General features: G+C 40.5%; 1 protein-coding gene across 1 annotated transcript; it reads right to left on the bottom strand.

Annotated features, from left to right (window-relative positions):
- Positions 1-9,127: 9,127 nt before the first annotated feature.
- On the bottom strand, positions 9,128-17,028 carry LOC110150606 (mitochondrial fission factor-like). Its single transcript, XM_070475841.1, has 2 exons — positions 16,979-17,028; positions 9,128-10,007 (listed from the first exon to the last, which is right to left on the bottom strand). Exons 1-2 carry the CDS (start codon positions 17,026-17,028, stop codon positions 9,308-9,310), a joined length of 750 nt encoding a protein of 249 aa, XP_070331942.1. The 3' UTR covers positions 9,128-9,307.
- Positions 17,029-17,465: the final 437 nt, after the last annotated feature.

Raw genomic sequence — 17,465 nt, 5'->3', positions numbered from 1 at the left:
CAAAAGTCTACAAGCAATAAATGCTGGAGAGGGTGTGGAGAAAAGGGAACCCTCTTACACTGTTGGTGGGAATGCAAACTAGTACAGCCGCTATGGAGAACAGTGTGGAGATTTCTTAAAAAACTTGAAATAGAACTGTCATATGACCCAGCAATCCCACTCCTGGGCATACACACCAACGAAACCAGATCTGAAAGAGACACGTGCACCCCAATGTTCATCGCAGCACAGTTTATGATAGGCAGGACATGGAAGCAACCTAGATGCCCGTCAGCAGACGAATGGATAAGGAAGCTGTGGTACATATACACCATGGAATATTACTCAGCCATTAAAAAGAATTCATTTGAACCAGTTCTAATGAGATGGATGAAACTGGAGCCCATTATACAGAATGAAGTAAGCCAGAAAGATAAACACCAATACAGTATACTAACGCATATATATGGAATTTAGAAAGATGGTAACGATAACCCTATATGCAAGACAGAAAAAGAGACACAGATGTACAGAACAGACTTTTGGACTCTGTGGGAGAAGGCGAGGGTGGGATGTTTCGAGAGAACAGCATTGAAACATGTGTATTATCTAGGGTGAAACAGATCACAAGCCCAGGTTGGATGCATGAGACAAGTGCTCGGGCCTGGTGTACTGGGAAGACCCAGAGGGATCGGGTAGAGAGAGAGGTGGGAGGGGGGACCGGGATGGGGAATACATGTATATCCATGGCTGATTCATGTCAATGTATGACAAAAACTACTACAATATTGTAAAGTAATTAGCCTCCAACTAATAAAAATAAATGAAAAAAAAAAGATTGCTGGGAGAAGTATCAAATCTCAGAAACGCAGATGACACCACCCTTAAGGCAGAAAGTGAAGAGGAACTAAAGAGCCTCTTGATGAAGGTAAAAGAGAAGAGTGAAAAGCTGACTTAAAACTCAACATTCAAAAAGCTAAGATTACGGCATCCAGTACCATCATTCATGGCAAATAGATGGGGAAAAACTAGAAACAGTGACAGACTTTATTTTCTTGGGCTCCAAAATCTCTGCATATGGTGACTGCAGCCATGAAATTAAAAGATGCTTGCTTCTTGGAAGGAAAGCTATGACAAACTGAGACAGCATATTAAAAAGCAGAGACATTACTTTCCCAACAAAGATTCATATGGTCAAAGCTATTTTTTTTCTGGTAATCATATACGGGTGTGAAAGTTGGACCATAAAGAAGGCTGAGTTCTGAAGAATTGATTCTTTTGAACTGTGATGCTAGAAAAGACTTTTGAGAGTCCCTTGGAGAGCAAGGAGATCAAACCACTCAATCCTAAAGGAAATCAACCCTGACTATTCATTGGAAGGACTGTTGCTGAAGCTGAAGCTCCAAAACTTTGGCCATCTGATGTGAAGAGCCGACTCATTGGAAAAGACCCTGATGCCGGGAAAGATTGAAGGTGAGAGAAGGAGATGACAGAGGATGAGAGGAATGGATGGCCTCACCCATTCAATGGACATGAGTTTGAGAAAACTCTGAGAGATAGTGAAGGACAGGGATACTAGGTGTGCTGCAGTCCATGGAGCTGCAAAGAGTCAGACACGACTGAGCAACTGAGGAACAACATTACAGAATATCTGTATACTGATGGGAAGTGATTTATGAGGGTAGAAAAATTGATGATACAGAAGAGAGGGTATATTTGAAAAAGAGAGATCTTGAAGAAGGTGAGGGAATGAGATCCAGTGGAGCTACTGGATTTTTAGATAAGCAGATAGACATTCATCCACGGTGAAAGGTCAGGCAGGGTACATGGGGCCCGATGGAGGAAGGTCAGTAGTTGTGGTGTTAGGAATATGTGGAAGTTCTCTTCTGACTGCTTCCATTTTCTCAGTGAAATGAGAAACAAGTCATTGGAGAAGTGGCAACAAATGTCTAAAATGAGATATGAAATAATTAACAAGTGAACTGATTTAGAAAGTAGAGCAGGCTTTCAGGGCTATGCCATGTCATGAATTTGAAAGAAGTATAGTCAGCATGGTTATTAGTCTTCAGCTTGTTCAGTTTCCCAAGGACAGACAGGAGAAGTACAGAATTCAGTTTAACCAGAGAGGAGTTTGGCAGAAGTGCATAAAGGCAAAGAGTATAGACTCTGGAGTCAGACTGCTCATATTTAAATCATGGTTCAAGCACTTGGCAACTAGCTTGTCTTGAACAAACTGCTTACTCCTTCTGTGCTTTGGATTCCTCGGCTGTAAAATGAGTGCAGTCTGTTTCCCATTTACAGAGAAACTAGGACCATTTAGAGGAAATCTTTTACATGCTTCTACCACCCTGTCTCCCAGCGTACCTGCGTCTGGGCCCGTATACTTATAGGGTGTGGTTGAGTGTCTGGGTGGACAATTCTAAGCACTGAAAAAAGAGGAAGGAAGGATAAGGGCTTGGGGAAGAGGGGAAAGACACATAGAAAGCACAACAGAAGTGCTTTATTATCTTCAAAGAGGGTACGGTGGAGGAAGAAAGTAGCAAGAAAGCTGAGGATGTATACAGTGCAATGATTAAAGTGATGAGTGGTGAGTGAGGAACTGAAATCCTGCTTCTTTAGATCTCAACAGAAGTGCAGGAAACTCCAGTTAACTTTAGGGAAACCCCTTCATCCAAAAGAACACTCATTTGATTTGAACCTAAATGAAAGTGAGGCAGACTTGAAACTCATGATCTCTCGTACAGTTCCATGATGAACGGAGAAATATATGCCAAGAAAATGACAAATTCTTAATGCAAATCAGAAAAATTCTGCTACTTTGTTGAAAATGGTCTATCTTTTTCTACTGTAATTATTTTAGTGGTGTAGGATTGACTATAATCCCTGCTCAAAAGCAGCCTTAGTGCAGTTTTTGCACCAGTTTCAGAAATCTAGAGTTACATGTCAGCTTGCTGCATTTCTTAAGTATTTCATGTTCATTGGCCACAAAATTACTTCCATATTCTCATTTGTTTAAGAAAAGGCAGTGCCTTTTCATGTACTTATCCTTACAGAGTTCCACCAGAGTTTCTCTGGACTTCCTGTTAATTTAGTGACTATATGGTGTTTATCATGAGGACCTTTCTTTCCTAATGTATCTCAAGAGACTCTATTAGAGAAGAAAGAGGAGAACTGTTTTAGGAGGTAGCAAGGCATTGGGCAGTCATACAAATGAGCAAGTGATGCCTAGGGCTTAAGAGTGTGGCCTCTGAAGACACACCACCTAGGACCAGCACCTCCCTCCCTTCACTACTATTATATAGCTGTACATCCTTGGAGACTTCCCTTGGGGTTGTTATTTATAAAATGGGCATCATAATAGGGTCAGGTGTAAAGATTAAATAAGCCACTGTATAAAATGTTCACAATAGTACTTGATGCAGTATGCAGTCAGTAAGTATTATATATCTCAATTTAAAAAAATTAGACATGAATGGGTTGTAGTTTTCTGTAGTTTTCTTCCTAAGTCTTGTAGTTTGGGATTGAGTATGATGAGACCACATTTGAATACTCCCATCCTTTTTTTTTGTTGTTTGTTTTGGTTTTTCTTTCTCAAATAACCCTAGGATTATTCCTACCCCAAAAAATATCTGCTCTCTTAAACATAGCTTAGTATATGAGGGACAGAAAAAGGCAAAGCAGAGATTTTTCAGGTAGGATCAAGTGTTCATATGTCGTACCATATACTCATTGGGTTATTGTTGAGTTAGAGTTGAGTTAATATGTGTAAAGTGCTTAAAACAGTGCCTAGTTCCAGTGGTATCTGCTAAGAGAGAAAGAAGAGGAAGAAAGTAGCAAGGAATCTGAGGGAGAACTAGCTCCAGTTACCCAGATCAATACGAAATCCTGTCTGTTTTCTCTTAACCACCTTATGGGTGCATCCCCTTTCCTCCAGTTTTCCTGGACACGCTGTGAACCCTGCTGAGCCACGGGGACGCTTACTGTCCTGCCTGGAATGCTCTTCGCACAGTCAACCCACCCCCTCTTTCAGCTTGCAACCTCTCTCCTTTCTTCAGAACTCTGCTCAGCTCAGATGTTGGTTCTTCCTGGGAGAAGATTTTTTTTGTTTTTTCACTTCTCAGTTAGGTCTTGAGTTCTTTTATAAACTAGCCATAGTCGTCCGGTTAGTCTGTCTACTTGTAATCAGCAGTCTGTGAGTGTTTATTAAATAATGGAAGAATAGTGCTGCCATTTTCACACTTTGAAAGCTTCCTCCTCCTTCCTAACTCCTTCACTGTTCATGCCTGGCCTGTGACTTAGGGAAGTAACCAGAGGAGAAAAGGGACTGGGACCGTGTCATCCTGGGACTGCACAACTGGGAAAAGGCAAAACAGGCATGAAGCTCATTAAAAAGTGTAGAGTGCAAGAGCTGGGAGTATTGGTAAAGGCTTTCTAGTCCAGCTGCTTTGGTATTGACAACACAGGATAATTCAACATGTAGGGATTCAGTCAAGGACTTTAGCCAGTTACCTTCCAGACCACAGCTTCATATACAAACAAAAAAAATGTGTTTCAAACCATAAAAGCTTAAATGTGACTCATCAACATCTGCTTTTTTTAAGTAGTTTTTTCCTCAGAGACAAAAAAACCACTTACAAGGACAGAAAAAAATTCCCCCAGCTTAACACATGACAGAAGAAAAGCATTTTATGCCACTTTTCTTTTTTAATTCCCTCATTTTCCATCTTAAATGACTTTATCGTGAGACTCTTCCGTGAGGAACGTTTGAAAGGATCTATTGAATCAAAGCTTTAGAACTCCATATTTAAGTTTCCTTTAATTAAGGGAATAATCAAAGTCACATCTACTTTCAGTAGAAGGTTATGACATTTTTGATATTGATCTAGAAAGTAACCCAAATGTTAGAGGACTCTAGCCTCAGGGGAGAAAAGAAAAATCAAAGTTTTTTTGAGAGTGTTCACGTTTTCTTTCTTCTCTCTTTCTTCCTGACAAAGAGAAAAGTTACCTTGAAGCTACCTCCTTGCTACTCAAAGCCCTCCATAAAAATTACTCAAGCACATGCGCCATGCACTGTTTCAAACATTCTTTACTTTCCTTGTACATCTCATTCCTTCTGATAAAAATAAATAGCAAAACATTTAATCAGAGACCACAATTATTGTTGATAAGCCAATGTCCTTTCTCAGTGAGGTAATAACATCCTTTACACATTTAAAATCCAAGTTCCCAGAAAGTCCCTTGGGAATGACTCATATGGGGAATTTCAGATATGGCATCAGACTCATGGACTGAAATATATTTGAGCAGTTGAGTCTTTCTCTCCTTATCCTTTAAATAATTTGTTTTTTGACTGCACCATGTGGTGTGCGGAATCTTAGTTCCCCTGACCAAGTATGAAAACTGCACACCCTGCTGTGGCAGCTGCCTTAAACACTGGACCACCAGGGAAGTCCCATCTCTCCCTATCCTTTACATTACATTGTGTAGCGTAGTTGACTGTAATTGACTATGGGCAGGGTTGACCTGGAGAGTCAGTAACTGCCTGGTTACTGTCAGTAACTATGTTACTGCCAGAACAACCTAAGAAACTGAACAGTACAAAAAAATTTGTGCAAATTAAAAGTTGCTTCCTATGATAGAAACCTTCAACAAAGCTAAAAGACAAAAGATTGTCATAAATAGCAATCAAAGAATTGCTAGATAGTATCAAGACTATATGAGGAATTTCAACAAGAAAACATGAACAACTCAGTAGAAAACCAAGCAAAACTTATGAACAGGAAACTCATAGAAAATTAAGTGTAAGTAACCGACAGACATTTGAGAAACTAGTCAACTTCATTTGTAACCAGGAGAATGCACACTAAAAAAGCAAGGAGATGCAGTTTTCATCTGCCAGGTTAGGAAGTATTTAGAAGTTTAATCTTACCAAATTTTGTATAAGAAGTAGGGAAATATTTTTTTCTGTACTGCTAATGAGAGTGTAAAGTGGTAATGGAAGATTGGTAAGGTTCTGAGACACTTAAAATGAGCCCTCTGTGGAAGCAATCTGACATCTTTCTGTTCATCCTGGAGAATACTTCACATATGCGTGATATAGCACAAGAGTGCTCATCACAGTATCACTTGTGTAGCAAAATGTTAGATGGTGTTTTTCTGTGGTCTTAGTCCCTAAACTGCAATCAATAGGGGCTAGTGCCCTCATACTGTAGAGAGATCCCCTGAGGATCCCTGAAACTCAGCATCTAACAGTACCTGCAACTGCAGCCATTCTGTTGGGGCCATGATGATGGGAAATCACACAAGGGGACAAGTCAACAAGCAGAGAAAGCATCTGCATCTTTCGGGATACTGTTAAGCCAATGGCAGTGAACTTAGGAGCAGTTCTACCTGAGGACTTGTTGTTTTGAGGTAGTCAGTATTAAAGGCATTCTTAGCTAGCCTTTCTAACAGTTCTTACCTGATCATCCACTAACCTCTAAAACTGGGTATCTTTTTTGTTGACTTCAGTAGTCCATCCACTGTCTTCCTCTCCACTTTAGACCCTGTCATCCTCCCAAGGATAATCACTAAGGTAGAATTCATGAAAATACTGAAACCTAACACTAAATACTAATTTAAAATATGTCATGAGCCCTTTCCAGGTGTCAAACATGATATACTTTACTTATAGTATCCCATTTAGTTGCCCAACAATTCTAAAAGTTGGGAACTAACATGACCTCCATTTTGCAGATGAGAAAAGAGATGTGGAAACATTTAAGAACTTGCACAGGGTCAAGCAAATAAAGAGTGATAGAACTGGGGCTTAGAGCCCAGGGGGCTTATTCCTATATCACCTTGCTCACAGCTTTCTGAACTTTGGAAGTTGAGTTTCTCTCCACTAGGTGACCCCCTGACAAGGCCTCTCTAGACTTCATCAGTGTTGCTCCATTTCTGAGATCTTAACCCCTGAAAATCGACATTCTAATCTCAACCTCAAGTCGTTCCATTTCTTTTCATCACTTAACTTATTTTTTGATCCTAATGGTATCAATGTATTTCTTAAACTTTCACTTTTCTTCAATATATTCTCTCTGTTCTGGGTTCATGTGTTATGTAAATAATATACCAAGCCATGCCAGTAATTTTTTACCATATGGTAGGTATCCCTTACCATTTTTTTTCTCCCTCATTTCCGCTTCAACATCATCAAGCTTACTATAACCCAAAATATGCCTTCCCTGTTCTTCTTCCCTGACCATTAATCATTTCTGGGGAAAGTCGATGGATTGGGTCTACATGATATAATTAAGCCAATGACACTAAACCAATTGTCTAATTTCAGCTAAGCTCTCATTATTGCTCCAGAAATTATTGAATTCAGCTATAGTCAGTGCTGTATAGCAGCCTTTCCATACGGCTCTTCTTATCTCCCAGTTCCCACCCACTCCCAGAAATCTCAGAATATAGTAGTCACTTTCTCGTTTACCAGTAAGATCCAAGATATCTGGTAGAGACCTCATGCCATTCCATTTGTTCCACCTCAGTAACTCTTGGTAATTTTAATCTGCCCATTCCTTTTGTCTTGCTCTGGCCTCCAAGAGAGACCCATATGTCTGCTTTTATAAAGTTCAACCTAGCCTCTATTCTTTTTCTTACCTATTTGCTCTAAGTTTTTTTACTAAGATTTTCTTATTCCACAAAGGACTTCTCTTGATGGTGTTTTCATTTGCCTTCCTTATCTGGAAGATCCTCTCTCCTTATAATGATCCTTCCCTTGATGTTACTACTGCCTCAGTTACTGCCTTCTTTTCTTGTCTATTCTTTGGAAAATATCTTTTAAAAGCAGGCTGCCACTGTAGTGTTCAATTTGCCTACTGCTCAGCTCCTCAGAATCTGAATTCCCCCTTGATCCTCTTTCTGAAACTGCCCTCTCAAGATCACCAATTACCCCATAATTGGTAAAGCCTACAGCTGCTCTTGAGTTTTTATGGGTCATTTAGCAGTGTTGAACATTGCTGTCCTTCCTGCAACTTTCTCATTCTTGGGACTCTGACAAGTATCCTTCTGCTTCTGGATCACTCATCTTTCCTTATGTGTCCCTTCCTGGCCTCTCTTCCTGCTCCCATCTACAATAAACAAACAGCCAGTAAGGTTCATCAGCCCTCCTTACTCCCTCGAGGCTCTCCATTATTATCTCTATGTATATAGGATTCTAAAAACCATACCATAAGGTCCCAAACCCTAAGTTTTTAATACACAGAGCAAACTGCCTTCTAGATATCTTCAATTTGCATTTTAAAACATCTATCTATTTTCTTTCCCTTAAAAAAATGTATTTATTTATTTATGACTGTGCTGGGTCCTTGTTGCTGTGCATGGACTTTCTCTGGTTGCAGCGAGTGAGGGGCTCCTCCGTGATGGTGCTCAGGCTTCTCTTGTGGAGTATGGGCTCTAGAGTGTGGGCTCAGTAGCTGTAGCACGTGGGTTTTGCCACTCTGTGATTGAACCTGTGTCCACTGTGTTGGCAGGTGGATTCTTAACCACTGGACCACCAAGGAAGTCCTATCTGTTTTCTAAGTGAAAGAGTATTGAGAAAATTCTTTCTTTTTTTTTTTTTTTTTGGTTGACAGTTTATTAAATACACTACATTTGTACCTTATTCTGTAGTTTTTTAAATCATTCACACACGGACTTAGTAAAAATGTACTTTATAGAAAACCATCTGCAAAATAAAAATTAAAATGCACATTTTTACCCACATTTTAGATAAACCGCTTAAAATGTTAGGAATTATTTTATTGGAGGTGATCATGAAACATGGGGTGGCTTGATTTTATTAAATCTGACACCAGACCAAGACTTCAGTAGTGTTAATGTTGACATGTGGATGCAAAAATGTCTATTAACTAAATTGTTTAACGGGGTTTGAGAAAACACTACAAATAGGACAAAATGAAGTACTATTTTTCCTTTACAGACATTTCGCTAAACCCATTTTCTATACACTTTCTCACACTCATAGAATTAGTGGTGCAGACTGAAGAGGCAAAAAAAAATTCCTTAAAAAAAAAAAAAACCAACTAGATCCTATTTACAAAACATGCAAAGTGTGAATTTTAAGTAGGTGTTATGGCAGAACTGGTTAAAAGTAAATACAGTCAAGTGACAGAATATACCTTTACTTCTGCAAATGTAAGTCCTTCCCCCTCCTTTCTGGGAGAAATACATTTTCAGGGCGTGGACTGTGAAACGGCATACAATGCAAAGACAGAAAACAAAGAAGTTTGCAAATTCTTTATATTTCCAGCTGTTGAGACAATATTTCTGAGAGCTGAGGTTACCTCTAGCGGCGAAACCAGAGCCAGCTATTAAGCAGCCAGAATGCTACAGTAATTGAATACATGACCATCTCTCTTTTAGCCCGTTCTTTGTTCTCCTCTTCCAGAAGTTGTAGACGTCTATTTAGTTTGATTATCTGTCGTCTTAATGAAGCTGCATCTACAGCTGTCATATCTTCTGAAGTTCCTTCAATCATTGCATCTATATTTGAAATGCCATACCTGACGTTGTCATGATGAGGATTAGACGTGGCGGCAGCAGACCCACCACGCAACACAGGTCTGCGATTTTCATCCAGCACATCCAAGATCTGCTGGTAAGCCCTACGAGTGGAAGACTGGATAAGCGACAAAATGCCACGAGCAGAGGAAAGATTAGCTCCGTCTTCAGGTAACATACGAGGAGGGCAAACCCGGACCTGCGGTGGCGATGGTGTCACAGTGTACTCCGGTGCAGAAATCGGTGCCTGGAACCTTGAAATTTTATTTCTTGGGGCAGAATCTGATCTGTGCCACATGGAGTCAGTTTTGACCAACTGTCCATTTTGGCGAACAGCATTTTCACTCATAGAGCGTTCTCTTTTTAGCCTGCCAACTGCACGGATTTCTTCGTTTTGAGGGGTTGGAGCAGGTCTTTCTAAATCCAGAAAATCTAGCGGCCTTTCACTCAGTGTAAGCACACGAGGTGGTGTTTTTGAGAAAATTCTTTAAAGAACCCACAATTAATAGAGAAGTTAACAACCAAATATCTACTGAATGCAATGGAGTAGTAGTAGCAATGTAATTACAATAATAATACCTAATATTTAGAATCTTGGCTTCATGATGAATACATTCAAGAACATACTGAATCTTCACAACAGCTCTGTTTCGGAGCTACAAGTTCTATCCTCTATACATAAATCATCTTGTAAATCTTTACAACTATAGTTGTTGTAGTTATTCTTATTATTCCCCTTTAAAGATGAGCAAGCAAGATTTAAAAAGATTTAACAATCACGTAGCTAGTAAATGACGGAGCCAGTATTTGAACCTGACTCTATAATGGTGATGATGATGGTGATAGCTATCATTTCTTAGCACCTATTACATGTCAAGACCTGTGCAAGGTAGGTATGTATGTTATCTAATTTGAGAAGTCTATGAGGTAGGTTTTTCTTTTGACGTATTAGGAAACTAAGGCTGAGAAAGATTAAGGTAAAAGCCCTAGGGTTACAGGGCTAAAAAACTGTACAATTGGTATAGTACATTCAAAATGGCAACACATTCATTGCAGAATTGGAGGTGGAGTCTGTTTCCCCACTAACTGAAGGCTAGAATGGGGCCAGAAGTGACTAGAGGTATTCCCCTTGAATGTCCCAATGGCATCTCAAACTCAGTATTTAACTTTGTGCTCATTTTCTTATTCCTCTAACACAAATCTTTTTTATATGCTTTCTTCTGATAAGTCAAGGCTTAGAATCACACAAATAGGGAATTAAATCTCAGTTCCACCTCAGTCATTCCCATTCCCTAATCTCTGAATTGAAACTGCCTTATGTATCATTGCCAGATCCATCTTCATTAAAGGCGATTCTAAAGTGAGTGTCTTGCTCAAAATTTTTCCATGTGTTACCACAGTATGGTCCAAGCACATCCAGCCTCTTCCCCTACTTCCTGACTTATTAGTCTAAATTTCAGCTGGAATGAATTACTTGTTGATTCGCTATAGAGGTCTCCTTGCTGCCACCCTCCTCCTGACGCACATACTCACACTTCTGCCTTCTCGATGTTTTTGTTGTTGTTTTTGTTTAGTCACTAAGTCGTGTCCAACTCTTTTGCTACCCCATGGACTGTAGCCCACCAGACTCCCCTCTCCATGGGATTTCCCAGGCAAGAATACTGGAGTGGGTCGCCATTTCCTTCTTCAGGGGGTCTTCCTCACCCACTCACTTCCTCACCTGTGTCTCCTACATTGACAGGCTGATTTTTACCACTGAGCCACCAGGGAAATCCCTTTATGGTATTGCTGTATGTTTTAAATGCTCTTCACCACCCCATTCAATCTGTCAAAGTAATATGTATATTAAATCCTGTCTCTTCCATGAAGTTTTTCTTGATGCCTCCAGAGGGAAGTGATTTCTCTCTCCTTTGAATTGCCCATAAAATTTTCTTATTTTAATTATTCATTCTGTGATATGGTTATTTATGAAAAATTATCTTTAAGTTTACTAGATTTCAAGTTCCCTGAGGAAAAGAAGTTTCTTGGTCATTAATATATCACCTACAGTAAGCTGTGGGCTTCCCAGATGGTTCAGATGGTAAAGAATCTGCCTACAATGCAGAAGACCTCAGGGTTTGATCCCTGAGTCAAGAAGATCCCCTGGAGAAGGGAATGGATACCCAGTCCAGTATTCTTGCCTGGAGAATTCCATGGACAGAGGAGCCTGGCGGGCTAGAGGCCATGGGATTGCAAAGGGTCAGACACAACTGAGCAACTAACACATACACACACAGTAACCTGCAATAACCTTACACACAGTAGGTTTTGAGAATTTGGGGGCCCAGTAAATAAAATATTCTCCCTCTGTGTCAAAGCTAACTGAGAAAATGCATCCCACTTGTATGGTGGAGAACTATAAGCTTTATTACTGATAAAAACTAGATTGAAAAATAGGACCAAATAACTGATATCATAGCTCTAAAATAGTATACTTATCATCTACCTGTTGTGGAAGAGCTAGACAAAGTCAAGTACTCTCCGCTGGGCCAAGCCTGACACTGTTGGTGAAGAGCCAAATCAGAATGACAGATCCATTGATCACACAACCCAGGTTCTCCCAAACCCTCCAAAGTGAGAAGTGAGTGACAAGGTAGAGACCTGGGGTATTTGTCCTCTTGAAGTCCCTCCACATGAAAACCTGAGGACTGGCTTTGATGAAACTGTGAAATCTAAAAGAAGTGTCTATCTTCAACTAACACCCAACCAGATTAACCAGATAGATTTATGGAACAAAGAACAGAAGAAAAATGATTTAATATAAAGAAATTTAGAGAAGTACGTGAAAGTAATAATGATGATAGGGATGGGGAAATATATGATGAATTTTATAATGATTAGGACACTGTTCCAAGCCTTTTCCTTGTATTAACTCAGTTATCATCCCAATAACTCTAGGAAGCATGTACTAATATTACCTCCCCTTAACAGACAAATAAACTGGATCTAAAGAGCTTAAAATTTCATGCAAGCTCACATAGCTAGTAGTGGTAAAGCTGGAACTCAAACACAGTTTCCCTTTAGAATCCAGCTATTTATAAACAGAAAAATATGAATGACCCTTTTCATATTGCTGTACTGCCTAAACCTCCCCAACTCACACTTCACTTTCCTCCCTAGCAATGTCAATAACTCAGTTTCTCTTTGTCACATTTAGGTTATCATTGGTTTGGTGGTCTGCAAGTAAAGAGTATGTATTATTGTGTGATCAAACCATTGCATCAATAAAGAAACCCCAGATTGCTTTTCCAGAATCTAGATGTCTTTCTGCAAGTAGCAAAGGGCATCCTCCAGCCGTTCCACCTTTTTCTGCCCTGTTTTTCCATCATAAAATGTAGATAAACTCTCTTGTCTGGAGATACCTCTTCTTCTCCCTCACTCCCATTCCTCAATGCATTCATGTATTGGGTTTTTAGAAGTACAGTTTACGACTCAGATACTTTGCTTAGCTAAGAAAATATGAGAGACTGTGTGGCATGAAGGCATTAGCCTGGGAATGAAAAATTCCTTGCTGATTAACTGCAGACCTGACAGATTAGACTGTCTCTTGGGACATGCTGAGTTAGCACTACTCAAGATCAATGTGCTATGGAAAGAAGTTGATATACACAGCACCCAGTTATTGAGGACGATTGCCTCCTATGATGCTACCAGTATGAAACTCCAGGAAGAAACTGACACACAAGTCTAACACCATTTAACAAACTCTGCCTGGCCTTACTGCAAGCAGGGATGTGATTACCTCCACATGAAAGTCTCAGAATACCCTGGGGTGCCTGAGTAGAATGGGGTAGGGAGGGGAAGCAGGATAAGGTGAAGAGAACAATGCACCTGATTGATTTTTATATGCCACAGTCATTCCATTGCCTTTTTTTTTAAATTTCATGAATATACTTTATTTTATTATCACTTTATTTGGTTATATTTATTTTTAAATGACAGTATACTCTAAGCCCATAAAATAGAGACTATCTCTGGCTGCTGTATTGAATTTCACAATTCTATACAAATAAACTGGGAAGTATTTTAATACTACTTAATTTACATTCGCCATTTTGAATTGTCAAGGAAAAATTCTCTCCGATTCAAGTCAGCCAAAAATTTAATCAATCCAGTAATTGGACTTCTTGTTTTGCTCATTCACTCAGTCATGTCCAACTCCTTGCGAGCCCATGGACTGCAGCATGTCAGGCTTCCCTGTCTTTCTCCATCTCCAGGAGTTTTCTCAAACTTACGTCCACTGAGTCGGTGATGCCATCCAACCATCTCATCCCCTTCTCCTTCTACCTTCAATCTTTCCCAGCATCAGGATCTTTTCCAATGAGTTGGTTTTTTGCATCAGGTGGCCAAAGTTCTGAAGAACTTTGCGACACCAGTCCTTCCAATGAATATCCTGGATTAATTTCCTTTAGGAGTGACTGGTTTGATCTCCTTGCTGTCCAGGGGACTTTAAAAGTCATCTCCAACACCACAGTTTGAAAGCATCAATTCTCCAGGACTCAGTCTTTTTCATGGTCCAGCTCTCACATCCATACATGAATGTCTTTGGGTTTCCAGGGGGTGGTTCTGCTTCACGTATTCTTCATTCTCCTCTCGGAGCCAGTAGGTAGCCCGAGTATATTCTTCCCATGGTGATGGCAGAGGTCGAGAGACAGCCTGGAATTTAAATCATCTTGGTTTCCCATCAGTGTGGAACTTCGCCTTTCAGTCTGAGGAAGTTGTCTCCGAAAAGTTGTCACCCATCGTGGTGCAGGTCTCACAAAAGGACAACAGTCCCTCATTGCATTTTGATAGCTGCTTCAATGAAAAGCAAGGTTTGTTATCTTTGGAATGTGGACGCAAACTGGGTAGAAACTGATATGCCCTAACATCCTTAAACTTTTTTTTTTTGCATTCATGCTCAGTCATGTCTGACTCTTTGTGACCCCGTGGACTGTAGCCCGCCAAGCTCCTCTGTCCATGGAATTTTCCAGGCAAGAATACTGTAGTGAGTTGCCATTTTCTCCTCCAGGGGATCTTCCCAACTCAGGGATCAAACCCACATCTCTTGCATTGGCAGGTGGATTCTTTATCACTGTGCCACCTGGGAAGCCGACATCTTTCAACAGCCCATCCTAAACCATAGTCAAGGCCTTGGACACCCTTTAGGGAGAGTCACAGTTTCACTTAACTACTCAGGGAATGTCTGTGTCTGCCTCCGACCCTCCACGCTTTGTACCACTGGCTTTGTTTTGGTCAATACGGTGTCATTAGTTTTCACAATATTTATTGAGCAAAGGCCTACCCATAAAATAACACAGTCCCTAATTTCATGAATTCAGTAGTCTAGACTAGACTAGAGGAGAAAATACATTCCTGTATAAAGTACTTAGAAAGTCCTTACCTCGTAGTCAGTGCTGTACTGGTGTTTATTATTATTTCCTATTGTTCTTCCTGGTCAGAGAATTCAGCTCTGCTTGTTCCTCCTAGATTCATATCTTGTGTGAACTCTGACTTTGCTTCCTATCACTTACTTATATCACCCTGAACTCCAGTGTCTCACCATCTCTATCTGTCTGTCTCTCAAATACATACATACACACATACCTCCTTGAAGATCAGAGCTCAGGTTCAGTGCCTCAAATTTAAATGGATACTTCTCAGCCTTTAGATTGAGGAAATTATGCCTTAGTTCCAACTGAAAGGGAAAAAAATTTTCTTTCCTGCCCTGGAAAAATTGTCTGTGCTCAAAAGGATAATAGCATGGGGCTATTGCTAAAAGGGCTTCCCTAGTAGCTCAGCTGGTTAAGAATCCATCCACAATGCAGGGGACCAGCGTTCCATTACTGGGTCAAGAAGATCCCCTGGTGAAAGGACAGGCTACACACTCCAGTATTTTTGCCTGGAGAATCCTCAGAGACAGAGGAGCCTGGCAGGCTACAGTCCATGGGGTCACAAAGAGTCAGAGTGACTAAGCACAGCACACAGCATCTGCTAAAAACAGATAGGTAAATGATTAAGACTAATTATTTGAAACTTTATTTCTATGTAAAATGTGACTGGTGAATGAGCAATTGCTCTGTGGAGGGACTGTATACATCTTTCCAGTCAGCAGGATGTTGTTCAAATGTGTTTCTAAAGGACACGAGTTACAATGATTTCACACTTGCCAAGAGGGATTATAATTCCTGTTTTGAAGTCGGTGGAAGCTCAAATGCTTCTGACTGTGTCAGATCTGACTGGAAACAGCGCCCTTAAGTGAATGAATCAGTGAATAAGTCATTTATTGATACTGACATTATGAGGGGCACCCAGCTTGACCCTCGCCTTCAAGCAGCTTGCTGAGTAACAGGGAAACAAACTCATTGATGATGAACAACATTATTGGCACTAAAAACCAGTCTGAATTTTATCTAGTGTGTAGGATCACCCAGTACTGCTAAGATTTTCTAAACTGGAGTGTGGAACAATTACTGGTGCCCTTTAACCTTCAAGGGAGTTTCATGTCTAATACCAAAGCAAGGGTGTTTCTCAGGGTTCTCACTGTGTATAATACAGTAGCATTTCAACAGTGCCTACAACACCTGGCAAGATAAAATAATGGGTAGTGTAGTAACCATTTTTATCCCGGCTATCCACATCTATTTACCTACTCCTGGTTAACAGCCCACAGTTTGTGTTTGGGGATTAACCACTCCTCCCCTCTTAGTCCATGTGGTTCCTACGGAGTTCATTCCACTTTTAACTCTGGAGGGTGTTACATGACCCAGACTTGGCCTGAGCCAAGTTACTAATTCACAAGCAGGTTGGTCATGCTAATGAGACTCTGGGACTTTTGTTGAAGCCACATCTAGGTGGTAGATTTCGCTGGACTCTAACTAGTAGTGTTGTGACACTGGGGCTGCTGCAGCTCTCTTGTCACGAAGAGGAGACTTAAAATGAAGCATGAGCATGTCGCACGTGAATCTTCACATGGAGATTAAAAAGACAAAGCCAAGAACCTCCTACCTCCAAGGTTTTCAGTTATGCAAGTCAGTAAATTCCGTTCTTAGTTAGTTAGACTTTGAGAGTTTTGTGTGTTTTGGTTTCACCTAATGCAACTGGCAAGTGCGGTTTATTTTATCTTAGGCAAACAGTGGCTGATTCAGGAGCTAGTCCTTAAGGAAACTCCCTTTGTCTCAAATCCATTGAGTCAGTGCTGTTTCTTCTCCAGAATGCATGACTCACATAGCTGCAGCCAAGGTGGTTGCACCCCATGAGAGGAAATTTTCAAGTCAGATTTTCTTTCCCACCCACTTGACCTTGGAAGTTCCCCACAAGCAAGTATGGGTGAGATTCTATCACCCTCTCCCACCACCCCACCTCATGTACTGCCCCTCACTGGCTGTGGACCCTTGGGAAACCCACTCCTTGCTTCCTCCCACCACTCTTCTCTCACTGCCACATCTGCTGGGGTCCTTCCTCCCAGCGGTTCTCTAGTGCACCCATCGTTGAGAAAGGGTCTTGCCTCCCCACGAAAAGTGTGAGCATCATATTCTAACATGCTGTTCTGTGGATAAGCAGTCACTGTTAACATATGTTGAATGCACATCAGGAGACATTACTGATAAAAGTTTTACTTAGATTATCCCACAAGCCTGACCTGTCAGTTTGTTATTTCCACTTTACTGGTTGGGAAATGGAGGCATAGACCAGTTAAATAAATTTCCCAAGGTCACACAGCCAGTAAGTATAAAATGGGAAGGAATATTACATTCTCTTGTGATTCTTGGCAATGCCTTTCTGGCCTCCATTTGGATATTGCTAATTATATATGTCACAGGACTGCAAGGGAATGTGGGAGGAGCTCAGGATAAGGCAGAGGCAAGATGATTTCGTTAAGTCAAGACTAAGTAAAAGAATGTGTGTAAAAATCTATCTTGGTG

This window comes from Odocoileus virginianus, chromosome 13, assembly GCF_023699985.2.
Source record: "Odocoileus virginianus isolate 20LAN1187 ecotype Illinois chromosome 13, Ovbor_1.2, whole genome shotgun sequence".
In the NCBI taxonomy this organism is placed as follows: domain Eukaryota; kingdom Metazoa; phylum Chordata; class Mammalia; order Artiodactyla; family Cervidae; genus Odocoileus; species Odocoileus virginianus.
Note: the sequence above shows the minus strand (reverse complement) of the source record. Positions and strands in the feature narration are given on the sequence as shown.